Source organism: Hyaena hyaena, unplaced genomic scaffold (assembly GCF_003009895.1).
Source record: "Hyaena hyaena isolate Hyena2069 unplaced genomic scaffold, ASM300989v1 scaffold_248, whole genome shotgun sequence".
In the NCBI taxonomy this organism is placed as follows: Eukaryota; Metazoa; Chordata; class Mammalia; order Carnivora; family Hyaenidae; genus Hyaena; species Hyaena hyaena.
Window position 1 is genome coordinate 84,920 of NW_024080881.1, and position 14,234 is coordinate 99,153.

At 62.8% G+C, this 14,234-nt stretch overlaps 4 protein-coding genes across 10 annotated transcripts; 3 read left to right on the plus strand and 1 right to left on the minus strand.

Annotated features, from left to right (window-relative positions):
* The first annotated feature begins 110 nt into the window (after positions 1-110).
* On the plus strand, positions 111-3,612 carry VEGFB (vascular endothelial growth factor B). 2 transcript variants are annotated; one of them, XM_039244702.1, is made up of 7 exons: positions 111-517; positions 1,090-1,132; positions 1,434-1,630; positions 1,823-1,896; positions 2,087-2,122; positions 2,472-2,606; positions 3,181-3,612. In XM_039244702.1, exons 1-7 carry the CDS (start codon positions 458-460, stop codon positions 3,200-3,202), a joined length of 567 nt encoding a protein of 188 aa, XP_039100633.1. In that variant the 5' UTR covers positions 111-457; the 3' UTR covers positions 3,203-3,612. The 2 variants fall into 2 exon arrangements, with proteins under 2 accessions (XP_039100633.1, XP_039100631.1); XM_039244700.1 differs by having other exon boundaries at positions 112-517; positions 2,371-2,606.
* Positions 3,613-5,435: 1,823 nt separating this feature from the next.
* On the plus strand, positions 5,436-8,159 carry FKBP2 (FKBP prolyl isomerase 2). 6 transcript variants are annotated; one of them, XM_039244703.1, is made up of 6 exons: positions 5,436-5,544; positions 6,790-6,958; positions 7,261-7,373; positions 7,495-7,541; positions 7,896-7,931; positions 8,017-8,159. In XM_039244703.1, exons 1-6 carry the CDS (start codon positions 5,483-5,485, stop codon positions 8,076-8,078), a joined length of 489 nt encoding a protein of 162 aa, XP_039100634.1. In that variant the 5' UTR covers positions 5,436-5,482; the 3' UTR covers positions 8,079-8,159. The 6 variants fall into 6 exon arrangements, with proteins under 6 accessions (XP_039100634.1, XP_039100638.1, XP_039100636.1 ...); XM_039244707.1 differs by lacking the exon at positions 5,436-5,544 and adding an exon at positions 5,880-5,946; XM_039244705.1 differs by lacking the exon at positions 5,436-5,544 and adding an exon at positions 5,984-6,073.
* Positions 5,571-6,508, plus strand: LOC120240105 (collagen alpha-1(III) chain). Its single transcript, XM_039244697.1, has one exon. It carries the CDS (start codon positions 5,692-5,694, stop codon positions 6,487-6,489), a length of 798 nt encoding a protein of 265 aa, XP_039100628.1. The 5' UTR covers positions 5,571-5,691; the 3' UTR covers positions 6,490-6,508.
* Positions 8,160-8,575: 416 nt separating the features above from the next.
* Positions 8,576-11,174, minus strand: PPP1R14B (protein phosphatase 1 regulatory inhibitor subunit 14B). The gene is given in 6 exon segments (XM_039244709.1): positions 8,576-8,913; positions 9,009-9,041; positions 9,373-9,456; positions 10,582-10,863; positions 10,865-10,968; positions 10,971-11,174. Coding segments are annotated over 6 exon segments (609 nt in total). The 5' UTR covers positions 11,008-11,174; the 3' UTR covers positions 8,576-8,844.
* Positions 11,175-14,234: the final 3,060 nt, after the last annotated feature.

Sequence of the window (14,234 nt, forward strand, 5' to 3'; positions counted from 1 at the left end):
GGCTGCGACCCGGGAGCCCGGCCCCCTGGGCGGTGCGTCCCCTTTCCCCTGCTGCGGCGGGAGTGGGGTGTGTGGAGGGGGCGGGCCCCGGCGGCGGCCTCGCCCCCCCCACCCCCGCCCCGCCCCCGCCCCGCGGCCCGGTGGGGAGCGCGTGTCTGGGTCACATGAGCCGCCCGCCCGCCAGCCCGGGCCCGGCCCCCCGCCACCCCCGCCGTCCCCGCCGCCGCCCGCCACCACCGGCCGCCCGCCCGCCCGGCTCCTCCGGCCTCCGCTGCTGCGCTGCGCTGCGCTGCCTGCGCTCAGGGCTCGGGAGGGGGCCGCGGAGGAGCCGCCCCCCGCGCCCGGCCCCCGCCCGCCGCGCCCGGGCCCGCGCGATGGGGCTCTGGCTGCCGCCGCCCCCCGCGCCGCCGGGCTAGGGCGATGCGGGCGCCCCCGGCGCGCGGCCCCCGCGGGCACCATGAGCCCCCTGCTCCGCCGCCTGCTGCTCGCCGCGCTCCTGCAGCTGGCCCCCGCCCAGGTACGTGCGTCCCCGCCATCCCGCCCGGCCGCCGTGCCCTCTCTCAAGGTTGGCGGAAGTGGGGAGACGCGGAGCGGCCTCGGCCTCGGGGATCCGCGGGGTCGGGGCTGCGGACCGGGGCGTGGCGGGAATCCGGCCAGGGCATCCCCCGGGAGGAGTCCCTGCCCGCCAGCCCGCCAGTCCGCCAGCCCAGCCCCGGGCCACTCCCCTGCCCCACCCCGTCCCCTGGGCTCGACCGGGGGCGGAGCCGCTCAGTGCCCCGCAGGACTTGGTTCGGCGCCCACTGTGCCCCCCTCCTGACCTGAGGCCTCCGAATCCGCCGGGCCCCAGGCTTGGAGATTCGACGTCACCGCCTGCCACCGGCAGAGTGCGCCTGGCGCGTCGTGGCCAGGGCAGGTCCCAGGTGGCCGGGAGAGGACAGGTAAAGCTAGTGACCCCAGGAGCAGAGCAATCGGGAAAAATGTCCTAGAGGAGCGGAAGCCTTTTGACTGCAAGGGCAGAGCCCTGGGGACAGCGACCCGCCTAGCCTTTCCTAGAGAGCGCTTTGAGTTCAGCTCTCTCCTCTCCTACAGGGCCCTGTTTCCCAGCCTGATACCCTGGGCCACCAGAAGAAAGGTAATAGTAACAACCACTACACCAGCCAGCATCAAGGTTTGCCCCCCCCCCCAATGTTGTGTAATCACGGCCACGCTCTAGGATGCAAACTTTTATTCTGCCCATTTCACAGAAGAGAAAATTGAGACAGTGGGGTTCCTGGGCAGGGGAAGCCAGGTTTTGAGGGCAGAGAGGGAGCTGGTGGAGGGTGGCTGTGGCACAGGGATTACGGAGAACAGCTGCGGGGTACAGGGGAGACGGGAACCAGGGAGCAGCTGCAGGAAGGCCAGCGGGGACTTAACCCTTATGCATCTGCCCCCAGTGGTGTCATGGATAGACGTATATGCCCGTGCCACCTGCCAGCCCCGGGAGGTGGTGGTGCCCCTGACCGTGGAGCTCATGGGCACCGTGGCCAAGCAGCTGGTGCCCAGCTGTGTGACTGTGCAGCGCTGTGGTGGCTGCTGCCCTGACGACGGCCTGGAGTGCGTGCCCACTGGGCAGCACCAAGTCCGAATGCAGGTACTGGGGCGGGTGGGGTGTGCCCTGCTGGGGCGGATGCTGGTGCTCCGGAGGGAGGGGTGGCGGTGGGAGGAATGGCCAGAGCCTCGGCTGGCGGGCGAGCTGTTCTCTCTCCAGCCCACGGAGCACTCCCTTCCTCTCTGTCTCTCATGGTCTCTCTCACATTGCTTCTCCTCGATCTCTGGAGTACAGATACTCATGATCCGTTACCCGAGCAGTCAGCTGGGTGAGATGTCCCTGGAAGAACACAGCCAGTGTGAATGCAGGTGCCGGCCGGGCCCCACTTCCGCGCTCCCCGAGACCAGGCGTGGGGGGCGCTGGGCATGGTGGGACACCACAGTGGAGATGTGTCCAAGACTGGACGTGGGTTAGGCCTGGGACCTGGGGTAAGGGTAGGACGCTTGGCTTTTCTGATTCTCCTCCTCCTCGCCTCTGTCTGTCTCTCTTACTTTTCAGACCAAAAAACAGAGAGAGCGCCGTGAAGCCGGACAGGTGAGTCTCATGGGTTCTTGCTGAGGTGGGGTTGGAGCCCAGACCCCACCCCCAGGAGGTAAACGCAGGGAGGGGGCAGGAGGTGTATGAGTGTGGCAGGAGGCTGCAGTCCCGCCCCCCCTTTCTCCTCCCACTGTGTCCCCCTCTCCCCTTTTCCTCTGCCCCCCGAGTCCCGTGTGCTCCGATCCAACCCCAGCTGCCGGGAAGACTTTTCCTTCCCGCCCCAGACATGTTGCTTCTCCTCCTAGGGCTTCCACTCCCCATCACCGTCCCCAGCCCCGCTCTGTTCCGGGCTGGGACTCTGCCCCCGGAGCACCCTCCCCAGCTGACATCACCCATCCCACTCCAGCCCCAGGCCCCCCTGCCCACGCTGCACCCAGCGCCGCCAGCGCCCTGACCCCCGGACCTGCCGCTGCCGCTGCCGACGCCGCAGCTTCCTCCGTTGCCAAGGGCGGGGCTTAGAGCTCAACCCAGACACCTGCAGGTGAGGGGCGGAGGGGCTGCATTTGTTTGGGGAGGCATCAAGGCCCTTAGAGCGGGTCCAAGGTGAGCCTGCCAGTGGGAGAAGAGCCAGGGAAGGGGAAACTATTGACTGTGTGGAACAAATACAGGCCAAGGCTCACGTTCTAACGCGCGAGTCAGACGTCAGGATTCGCGATGCCCGCAGAGGGGGTCAAGGGCTGAGGTGAGGGGCGCTGACGGGGATTCTGAGAGGCCGGAGATGAGCTGGAGGAGGGAGCATCTGCAGTCAACGTAGGGGAGGTGGCTTTCCAGTTTGCAAAGCTCTGGGCCTTGCTCAGAGCCCCTGTGGTAGACATTTGTGCCCACCTTGTGGGCTCTGAGAGGCCAGGGGACAGACTGGACCTCTCGCCCACCCTTGTCTGAGATGCTTCTCACTGCTCCTTCCTTCCACAGCTAGGCCACAGGGTGGCATCAGGTGGGCTCGCCAGGAGTGTTAGGAGACAGTGGGGTTCACAGAGGGTAACAAGGGGGTGGGGCCTGGGGGCACGGGGGCTGAGCTGTGCCCGCGTGAACAGACCCCTTCCTCCCTTCCTCAGGTGCCGGAAGCTGCGAAGGTGACACGTTGCCTTTCAGACTCAGCAGGGCCACTTGCCTCACAGGCCACACCCCAGAGGGGCACAAGAGGGCAACATGTTGAGAAGCACCCAGTCCCTAGACCTCAGCGTGGTCAGAAGGTGCTCCCGGACCTCTCAGAGGCCTTTCCAGCTGTCCCCGGTCTCACCCAAGGCTGCCATCCAACAGGGTGGGCAGCTGGATGACGCGACGTGTCGGCAGCGCCCGGGGTCATGGACTAACTCGGGGGAGAAGGGGTCCCGTCTCGATGTGCAACCACGTGCGAGTGAGCGTCGTCCAGCCGGCTCCACCATCCCCTCCCTGAGGCGCCGATCCTCCGCAAACACTGGGGAGTTGGGCTTCTTCGGTGTAAGAACTGTGACCCCCAACCCTGATAAAAGAGATGGAACGATCTGTCCCCGCCTGTGTCACTGTTTGCCACCACCCAGGCCTTGCGATTCAGGCATTCCGTGCCGAACTGTCTCCCAGACCCGGTCTTACTCTCCCATTGTGCAGATGGAGGAAGTGAGGCCCCAGGTCCCCCATCCAGTCGACAGAGCCGGACCCGTGTATTCTTCACAGTCCTGTTACATCCAGGCCCTGGGGAGGCCCTGACCGCGCCCCCCTGCTCATCACAAAGGTTTCTTTCTGGAAGGAGACGGTCTGTTATGGCCAGTGAGCTGGAGGTGGGACGCAGATCTGCTGAACGATCTTGGCTGTTGCGGTCCCCTCCCCCCAACCCCCATCCCCCGCTTTCTGAGCCTCAGTTTCCACATGTGCACATGGAGGGAATGGATGATTGCTACGGTCCCAGCCCTTGGGCTCCAGGAACATTTGTCTTCTCTGGCAGGCACCGCTTGATATTTACTGCCCCATATTTAAGCTACTTCCTACAGCTTAACTCTAAAGCCGCACACCTGCCCTGTCCCCACCTCCTTGAAATGGAACTACCAACGAGCTGTGGCTGGTGGGCTTGGTTTGGGAGCCATGTCCCTCACCCCAACCACTTTCCTCCACCTCCTCACCTCCCTCCCCTCACCAGCCCCTGCTTGGGATTATCCTGACCTTGGTCTGACCCAGCCTAAGCTCAGTGCCCGGCCTCTGCCTGCGGCCTCCTATGCAGTGACGTGGGGAGGACCAAAGGCCAACTTTGGGTACCGATGCTTTGCCTGGGGGAGGCCGGGCATTCAGGGACAGAGGTTAACCCAAGGCAGAACGCAGCTACTCTAATGGAGGCCTTCTCTGAGATGTCGGATTGGAGGGCATGGACAGGATTGTGGAGGGCATGGCCGTGATCGTGTTGGGCACTAGGCAGGAGTGGGGTTAAACCAGAAGAGGCAATTCCTGACAGTGATTACCAGTTTCAAATCAGTTTCCTCAGCTGTGCTATCCCTGACCATGTCATAGCTCAATTAAAGTGAGACAGATAAGGGTCAGGGACCCTGGAGCTCCCATCCCCCAGCCCAGCCCACTTAGTGCTGGACATGCACAATGCGTCACACGCACCCCCTCGCTTGGTCCTCAATTCTAAGGTCAGCGCTGCTAATTATCTTACTCTTTCGATTAAGAAAATAAGCTCAGAAAGACTGATTGACCTGGGGGGTTGAACCCAAGCCGGCTCTCTAACACTCAAGTTTGTTGCCTCCCAACTACAAGTTCATTAGTTCAACTGCCAGATGTTAACTGCTCGCCGCTGAGTGCTGAGGCCCCTGAAAATACCAGTTTGGGTGGGGAATGGGCCCAGCCAGACCACTTATCTTCATGGGCCAGGGCCCGGGGGGGGCACGTCATGGCGGCAATCCTACAGTGGGCCTGCCATGTAGGTGTCGTCAAGCCCACATTACAGGGACTCCAGATCCTACCAGGACAAGGAATTTGCTCAAGGTCACACTGCCAATGGACGGCAGACCCCAAACTCAAACCCAAGTCTGAAGCCCAGGCTCTTCCCGCTGCAACTAACTGGAGGCTGTGGAGCCTGCAGAGGCCTAGGGTCAAACCAGAGCGCCGTGGGAGGGCCTGGGGACGAGAGAAAATGGCGTCTCGAGACCCGCTCCGGGAACCCGCGTTCACCTGACCTTAATTTCACCTCGACCGGAAGTGCCGAAAGCACTTTAGGAAGTCACTTTCACCTAACCTTACCGGCTGCAGCTCCACCGGAAATAGCGCGTCGTCACGTGTCGGCGCGGGGGCGGAGCTGGGGGAAAGGCCGCCCCACCCCGCGTGTGTGGCCGCGGGTTTCGCACAGTCCAATGAGGGCGGGCGGCGTGGCCCGGCCGGGTGGCGACGATGACGCGCCTGCGCAGAGGCGGCCGCACGACTGGGGTTGACTCCGGGGGCGCGGCGAGGAGGTGAGCGGGGGCCACAGCCCGGGCTGGGGGGAGCCGGGGTGCACGGGGCAGGCTGGATCAGGCCGGGCAGGAGCGGGCCGGGGCTGCGAGGGTCAACGAGGGATAGGTCAGGAGGAAATTGAGGATTACGGTCGGAGCTGTCTGGGGATGCCGCAGGGGGAGGGTTTTCACGCCGCACGGGGCGGAGCCCCGGGAGTCGGGGCGGGACGTGGAACGGAGACGGGTGGAACCTCGGAGCTGGTGCCGGTAGAAGGCGGAGCTCCGGGACTGGGGACGGAGCTAGGACAGGTGGGGGGCGGAGCCTGGCCCTTGGAGGAGGAGCTGGAACGGGTGGAAGGCGGAGCCTCGGGTTTGGAGACCGAAGGGGACGGAGCCCAGGCACTGGGGGCGGGCCTTCAGTCGGTGAGTGGCGTGGCTGCAGTTCAGGAAAGAGGGTCTAGTTCTGTCGAGGGCGGGGCTCCGGAGCAAGGGGCGGAACTACGTCCTCTAAAGGGTGGGGTCAAGGAGCCTAGCGAAGGCGTAGGCCCAGGTAATGGCCTGGGGCGTCCACGCGGGGGCGGTCTCCGCGGGGGCCGGTCCTGGGGACGCGGTAGGCCGAGAACTCCCCCCGGAGAGGTGGTGTGGGTGGAGCGGGCTCGGCGGCCACCAGACACGGGGCCGGTCTGGGTACCCCGCAGGCCCCCGAGGGCTCAGAGCTGGGGCGGCGCCCCGAGCGGAGGCACAGGCCCGGCCTGGGGGGTGCCTTCAGAGGATCGGGGCTCCCCGGAGCCACCCAGCGGCGATGTGTGGGTGCCTCGGGGCAGGCCCCCTGCAGCAGCCTCAGAGGTGTGGGTATGCTGGGCGGGGGGCAACTGGGTGTGGCGCGACTGGGGTCGCTCCGTCGAGGCAGCTGCTGGGCAGCCAGATAAGGTCTGGACTCTGCGTAAAGGGACGGGTGGGAATTGAAGAGTGGAGCTGGGGACCGGGAGGGAAGGAAGGGCTGGGGGTGAGCAAAGGGGCGGGGCCCTGGCTGCTGTGGCCTCCCCTGACCCCCTCCCCCCGCTGCTGGGGTCCTCGGGCAAACCCCCTTCTCACTGGACTGGTAAGTGTGGCCGCGGAGACCGGGGGAGGGGGTGGTGACCCGGGACAAGGGGATCCCTATGGGCAGGCAAGGTACGGTGGGGGTGGAATCTTTCTGGTACCTGCCCATATTACATGCCCTCCCTGCCCTTCCCCCGGTCGGTCGGTCGGGGTCTGTCCCCGCAGAGACATGAGGCTGAGCTGGGTCCTGACAGTACTGTCCATCTGCCTGAGTGCCCTGGCCACTGCTGCGGGGGCCGAGGGCAAACGGAAGCTGCAGATCGGGGTCAAGAAGAGGGTAGACCACTGTCCCATCAAGTCGCGCAAGGGGGACGTCCTGCACATGCACTACACGGTGGGTGAGGGAGTGGAACACTTGGGGTGGGTGGGCTTCTGGGGACCTGAAAGGACTTGGAAGCCAGATGGCTCGGCCAGCAAGGTGGGTGACCTTGGGCAGGTCCCCTCTCCCCTGCTGTTCACTGCCTGATCCCCAGGTTGGAACCAGCAGGCAGTGACAATGTTCTGTGAGCTGCCCAAGGCTCCGTCCCCTTCTAGGATTGTGGCCACCAGTCGGGAGCCAGCTTGGGGGTAGCAGCTGGGTGGGGAGGTGTGTCAGAGCGGACCCTCCTCTTCACCGGCCTTCCCATGGTCCCACAGGGGAAGCTGGAAGATGGGACGGAATTTGACAGCAGCCTGCCCCAGAACCAGCCCTTTGTCTTCTCCCTGGGCACAGGCCAGGTCATCAAGGGCTGGGACCAGGGGCTGCTGGGGTGAGTCAGGGGGCCAGGGCTGTGGTTGAGGAGGTTGATCGTGGGAGGAAAGCCCCAGGGATGGGGTGGGGGGCAGGGGGCCTGGGTGCTCGCCATGTGCTGAACATCTGTTGTCCTGCAGGATGTGTGAGGGAGAAAAACGGAAGCTGGTGATCCCATCAGAGTTGGGTAAGAGGCCTTTCCTGAGCCTGGATAGGGGAGTGTGGGGGGTGTGTCTGGGGAAGGTGAAGACTGCTTTGCCTCTGCAGTCGCCTCTGCCCCATCCAGTCGTTATGGCACATGCGTCTTCCAAGTCTAGCTGTATCCAGTGGTGAGAACAGGGCAAGACCCTTGGGGCACTTCCGGTGCCCACCCTCTGCCCTCTACTGGGCCTTTTGTAGCCCCTTCCTGTCTCCACGACACACCTCCATTTCTGGTTTTCTTGTTGCAACGGGCGGAGGCCTGGCTTCGGCCTGGATGTCTGCAAAGCACACCTCCCTTAGCCCGGCCACGGCTCACTGTTCCTTTGTGCATCCTTGACAGGGTACGGAGAGCGGGGAGCTCCCCCAAAGATTCCAGGTAATATGCCTTCCTGCCCCCCTCTGCCCCCCTCTCTTCTCCCTGCGGCCCTGGTTCTCACTCTGTCGTCACTTCTCCCCTCCAGGTGGTGCAACGCTTGTGTTTGAGGTGGAGCTGCTCAAAATCGAGCGACGTTCAGAACTGTAGCCAAACTGGGGAGGGGCAGTGGAGAGGCCCCCATCAGGGACCAGACTGTTTAAGAAAAAAAAAAAACAAAAACAACAACAAAAAACCCTTTAAAGCCCACGAAGCGAGCCTGTGTCTGTTTGTGGGCCCTGAGAGACCTAGAAGCCACAGCTTCGGCTTCAGCCTACACTCTCCCGTGGCACCCCCCCCCCCTCTTCTTTCTTGACTGCCCGGCCTTAGACTCAGTGGCATGGGGATCACAAGGGCCAGGCCCTGGATGGGATGGTGGTCCTTGCCCAGAGGGAAAAGGAGTGTTTCCTACCTGCCAACGGCAGCACCGTTCCCCCCCCCCCCAGCTCCCCAGCCACTCCTAGCTCATGGTGTGGGAGCCAGCGCTGGGCTATCGTCATGGCTACGCGGCCCTCAGGAAGGCCTGCGGTCACCTGGGGAGACGCTGAGCTGACGGCAGTTGTAGAGCAGGGTGTCCCCCCTAAAAGAGACCAGCTGAGCCTGTTAGCTGCACCAAAGGCATGTCCTAGCTTTATTAAAGGGCCGCGCCGCAGAATCAATATAAAAACACAAAAAGTCCCGTCAGTTTAATAACAATAAAAAACCCCAAAATGGAAAACTGAGGGGGCAGGGAAGAGGCCCCTGGGCCAGGGGCACGGGGAGCCCTGCTCGCGGCACCAGGCCTGGCCGCAGGGCCCCCCCCGTATTGCTGTTGCTACGAGGTCGGGGGGGCAGCGATTGTCTTGTGGGAGCCACCATTCACAGGGGTCGAGGACCCTTACTTCTTCTGGGGTGTGCTCAGCTTCTGCATGCCCCGGATCTTGTCCAGCAGGCCAGAGATGAAGGCCTGGATGGGAGGCAGGACATTAGGGAGACCAGACCCCAGGATGACGGGCACCCAGGCTCCTCTCACCCCAGCCGGTGGGAAAACCATGCACTTACCTCAGTGGGTTTGTAACAGTCAACCAGCAGCTCCTGGGAGGGCACAGGGGTGGGGGGTAAGTACAGCTGTGAGTTCTAAGGCACAGGGGCCTGGGGCTCACCTGTACCCATTTCCAGGGGACTGGGGCCACCCCCGAGGCACAGGTGACGCCACAGCCACTGAACAGCTAGACAAGCACCATTAGCCCCATTTGATGGAGGCAGAAGCTGAGGCCCAGTGTCACAGCTGGCTGACTAAAACCAAAGAAGGCCTAAATTTAGAGCCTTGCTTACCCAAGGGGCCATGCCTCCAGGCAGCTAGCTTTCTACTCCCTGAGCGACCCCCCCCCCCTTCTTGGCCCTGCTGCCTCCCAGCCCCTCTCACCTTGACCCTGGCAGCCCGGGTATCATCACTTTCCATGTCCAGGAGTTCATCCACATCAATCTCCAACTCTGGTATTTCCTCTTCCTGGGGTGAGGGTGGGGGAGGAGGGAGAGACAAGGGTCTGAGCTGAGAAAGAGGGTGTGAGAGGGGCTCCGGCTGCAGCCCCTGCCCTACCGCAGAATGAGCCAGGCTTCTTTGCCCAGCAGACAGCGGCAGCTGTCTGAGCAAGAAAACAGATCAGGCCTGTGCCAAGGCAAAATGCCCGATGGCGGCGGGGGGGGGGGGGGCGGTAGCTGAGCTTCCTGTCCCTGCCAGTTGGGCACCCCGGGTGCCAAACAGGGCCAGACAGCAACGGCTGGGGACCCTGGGCTGAGAACCCTGCAGATGTGTTGCCCCAACTTCCGGGCTCCATCTCAATGAGCACACAGGTGGGGCCATCTGTCCCAACTCATCACAGCCCCTTCCCCTCCCCCAAACACCTGTCACAGCTTCCCAGGAGTGGGGAGGAAGTAAAGGGTGAGGGGTCATTGGGAAGGACCCAGGGCTGGTAATGGGGAAACAAAGAGCCTATACTTTCCTGAGGGAGGGGGTGCCCACCACCCCTCCCCCCCCAGGAAGCGTCTATCCAGTCTGGAGCCAGCTGCATTCCAGGGCTGGTCTAGGGTAGACAGCACAGGGCAAGCCCACTCCTCCACCCTGCCCCCCAGGGGCCTGAGTCACCATTTGAGCAAGGAAGGAGTCATGGGGTGGAGAACCAGAACCCAGAGGACCGGCCGGCCTGCCCCTACACCAAAATGGAGCTGCAGCCTAGCCCATTAGAAGAGCCCAGACCCTTTACAGTCAATCCCACCAGCCTTGCGACTTTTAACCAGTTTAGGCGAGGAGGCACTAGGTAGATCACCTCACCCCTGCCAGCCCAGACTAGCCTCTTGCCTCCTGCTCACGGCCCAGGCTATCCCTTGAGGCTTCTCGAGGACCCCAAGCTTCAGCAGAGTAGTGACATGAGGGAGTCATGAGGGAAAAGGTAGGAGTGACCTAAGGTCAGACAAGAAAGAGCATACACCGGGGGCGGGGAGTATAGAAAGGGAGGGGAGCGCGCGGAAGCGGAGCGCCCATTGACTCCGGGTGACAGGCAGGCGCAAGGTGGGGTTCCCAAGCAGTCCGACTAGGGAACGATTTTAGGGTGTCGGCGCAGAGTAAGGGACACACCTGGCAGTCGTAGAGGCGAGTGAGCTGCTCCAAGATCCACTCCTCCAGGTTGAGGCGCTTCCGTAGCTCCTTGCGGTCGTACTTGACCGTGACCTTCCCTTGGCGCCTCACTGGGCCCTCGTCGTCCGCGCCGCCTGGGCCCTCGCCTGCAGCCCCAGGGGGGCTCTGAAAGTAGACGCGGGGCCCTGGGCCACCACTGCCCGGCCCAGGGGCCGGGGCTGCCAACGCCGCGCCCCCCGCGGGGCCGCTGTCCGCCATGGAGGCCGCCGGGGCCACGTGCGCGCGTCGGGCCCCTCCCTGCGCCGCCGCCTCCGGGACGCCCGCCGGCTGGCTCCGGGCCGCTGGCTCGGGTTAGCTTGCGGGCTCGGCTCCGCGCAACTCCGCGGCTAGGGCGGCGGAGGGGGCGCCCGGGGGCAGCTGCAGCATGCGGAGCCCCCGGGCCTGGCCTGGCCGCGCCCCGCCCCCTCCCCGCCGATCCGCCCGCCCTTTGTCCCCCGCGGCCGCCGCCCGAGCCGCCGCCGCCGCCGCAGCCGAAGCCGCTTTCTCTGTCTCACTCGCTTCCCCGCCCCCCGACCACACCCCCTTAAAGGGCCAGTCCCGCTGCAGGCCCCTCACTCCCACCCCGCCCCCGGGCAGGGGCTAGGGGAGGGTCTAGTCGTCAGGGGTTTGGGCCTGGCTGTCCGCTCTCCCTTTCAACCTTTCTGCCTCAAACCCTGCGTTCTAAGTGCCCAGTACCAGGATTTGCGCTCCCGCCGGGACCCTAGTGTTCTGTCCTCACTGACGCAAAAACAGGGGCCCTCTGGGAATGGAGGGGAGTGGGCACAATGCGCAGGGCGGGGGTCTGAAGAGGAGGCGTGGGAGCCCCCGACGTCTAGGTCCTCAGGTCCTCCTTGGCCAGCAGAAGACAAGCAACCTTCTCCGAGTAGACCAACACGTGGACCAGGCTCCAAGGGTGGAGAAGGCGGACAGGAGCTGCCCAGGTCCCCGGCCGCCCTACTCGGCGAGATCCCGCATCCCCCATGGTGGAGGCCCAGATTAGGGGTGAGCGGCGCCGCTTCAACGGCCTGAAGGGCTAGACCGTAGGCAGCCACCGCCCACCGGCCAAGATGGCGGTGGGGAACAGGTTTATGGGAAATGTAGTTCTCGGGGCCTGGCCGTGCCTGGCCACCCCTCCCCCTCAGTGGAGCCTGGGAGGGGAAGCGCTGAACTTGTTTGGGGCGCCCTCGTTTGGCTGGCTTCGACAGGGCGCGGCCCTTCGCACCCCACAACCTCTATGTGTACAAAGAGGAAACTCAGGAGTAAAGAGCTGGGAAATGGAGGAGCCGGTACTCCTGATAACAAAGATAAGATTAACAGTTGACCCATAAAAAGCAGTCCATACAGTCGGTTCCAGCGTGAGGCCGCCTCATTCACTCTCCCCCAGATCCTCCGCCCGGCCGCTCCTTCTGTCCTTCAGATCTCAGAGGCGCCTTAGCGGGCCCACCACTCTCAACAGAGGGTGTATCTCATTCCGGCCCCCTGTGAGATCTTCTGTATCTTTGAATAGTCTTTCTTTCTTATGTGATCACTGTCTGTTTCCCACTTCTAGACTGTGTGCTCCATGGGGCCAAGACCTGTGTGGCCCTTGTTTACTGTTGATGCCCAAAGCTCAGTGACAGGGGCTGGGCTTCGGAATCCCGCAGATGGGGCAAATGACCTGATTCTTGCTTGAACTCCCAGCACCGGTGCCAGACTTGTTAAGGATCGGCTGAACAAATGACCGAGTGAAAGAATGAATGGTTTCCTCTGTACCTAACATTTCCTCAGAAGGTTATGTTTATTTATTTATTTATTTATTTATTTTGGGAGAGAGCATGTGAGCAAGGAGAGGGGCAGAGAGAGAGAGGGAAGGAGAGAGAGAGAGAGAGAGAGAGAGAGAATCTCAAGCAGGCTCCCTCCGTGCTGTTAGTGTGGAGTCTACGTGGGGTTTGATCCCAAGACCGTGAGATCATGACCTGAGCCAAAATCGAGATGCTTAACTGAGCCACCAAGGTGCTCTGTGGGAAGGTTAACTAAAAAAATACAGGGAAGTTTCAATGACTGTGCCACAGAGGTTGACTCACACAGGTAGAGATGCTCAGCCTGTGAATCCAGGCCCTTCGCAGTCCCAGGCTGAGTCTCAGGATCTGAGGGGCCGTCAGTGTTTCCGTCCCAGCCTCTCACAGACACTTTGTCTCTGGATGCCAGAGAAGCCCCCTGTAGCAGGCAGGGTTCAGAGAGGCTGCGAGTGGCCCAGGGCCACACAGCTGGGGCTGCAGCCAAACTCAAACCCAGAGTTTGAGACAAAAAGACAAGGAAGCCAGAGGCTGGGGATGGTGTGTGATTGTGCGCTGGGGGGGAATAGCAAGGTGGGCTTCACCTTGAGGGGCCTTGGTTTGAGGGCGGGCTCACAGGCTCATTCCTGGGCAGGTAGAGTGGCTCGTGACTCCTCCCTCCCCAACCCTTGTCCTGGCCTTGTCCTCCCCATCAGCCAGCCTGGGGAGCTGCCGGAAGCCTAACCCTTACCCTTGCAGATTAGGCGGGACCCAATCTTTCCACCAGGAGCCCCATCCCTGGCCTGGCCTCGGGCTCTGAGCCAATTTACCCAAGTCCAAATTCCCCACCACACCCCGCCTCACCCTACCGGGGCAGGTCTGCTCTTTTTGAACTAGAGCACTGATTCGGGCCTTAGGGGTGCTCAGAATTAAGAGGGGGACTAGCTATACCATAACTTGCTGTGGGAGTGGAGCCCACGGCCATAAGGATCTGGGTACCAGCCCCATTTCTGCCTCCCAGATGCTGTGACCCTGAGTGATGACTTTCCTATCCTTCCTCCTCTGAGGGAGGCCTCCTGTCATGTCCAAATTTCAGGGTACCCCTGGGGGTTCTCTGGGCAGGGTGGGGAGGAGCTGGGGGTGCTCTTTCTGACTCTCCCTCTCTCTACTTTCTATGCCGTCGATACCAGGTTCAGTCTTTTCCCACTGCCGCCCACCCTGAGAACAGTTAATGCAGATGGTGGAGGCTGGGCGGCCCTGCACAGAACCTGGGACTGGAAGAACCAGGTTCAAGTCCTAGCTCTGCCCAGCACGCCGAGAGAGAGGCCACGGGCAAGTCACTTACCTGCTCTGAGCCTCTTCGAGGGGGCTGATTCTACCAACCTCCCAGGGTTGGGGGCTGAGAGCTCACTGCTTAAGGCCCGCATCTCAGCCCTTTCTCTCCTCTCTGAATCCTCCTGGGACTGGAGTATGCGGCCACTCCTCCTCATTCTGCCAGCGTCAGACCTGGGGTCCCAGCACCCCCCTCATACACGCACACCAGCGTGCAGCTAAGGCTCCTTTCAGTGCTTCCTTGGAGCAGAAGCCCTGGAGAGGGTCCCGTGGGCCACAACCGCTCCCTTAATCGAGGGTAGAGGCGGAAAGGCTGCCTTCCTTCCGCCATTACTGCTTGCCGAGAAACCCTATTACCATTACCGGGACTGGAAGAAAGTGTCCAGGAGGAAGGAGTCCTTTAATGGGGCTGCCCTAGCCTCGGGAGACGTGAGGGTGGTGGGGGGAGAGGGGAGAGGCTCAGGCTCAGGGAAACAGGCTCCCATCCTGTTTTCCAAGGAGCCGCTGCTTAGCATTTCTATGAACTAT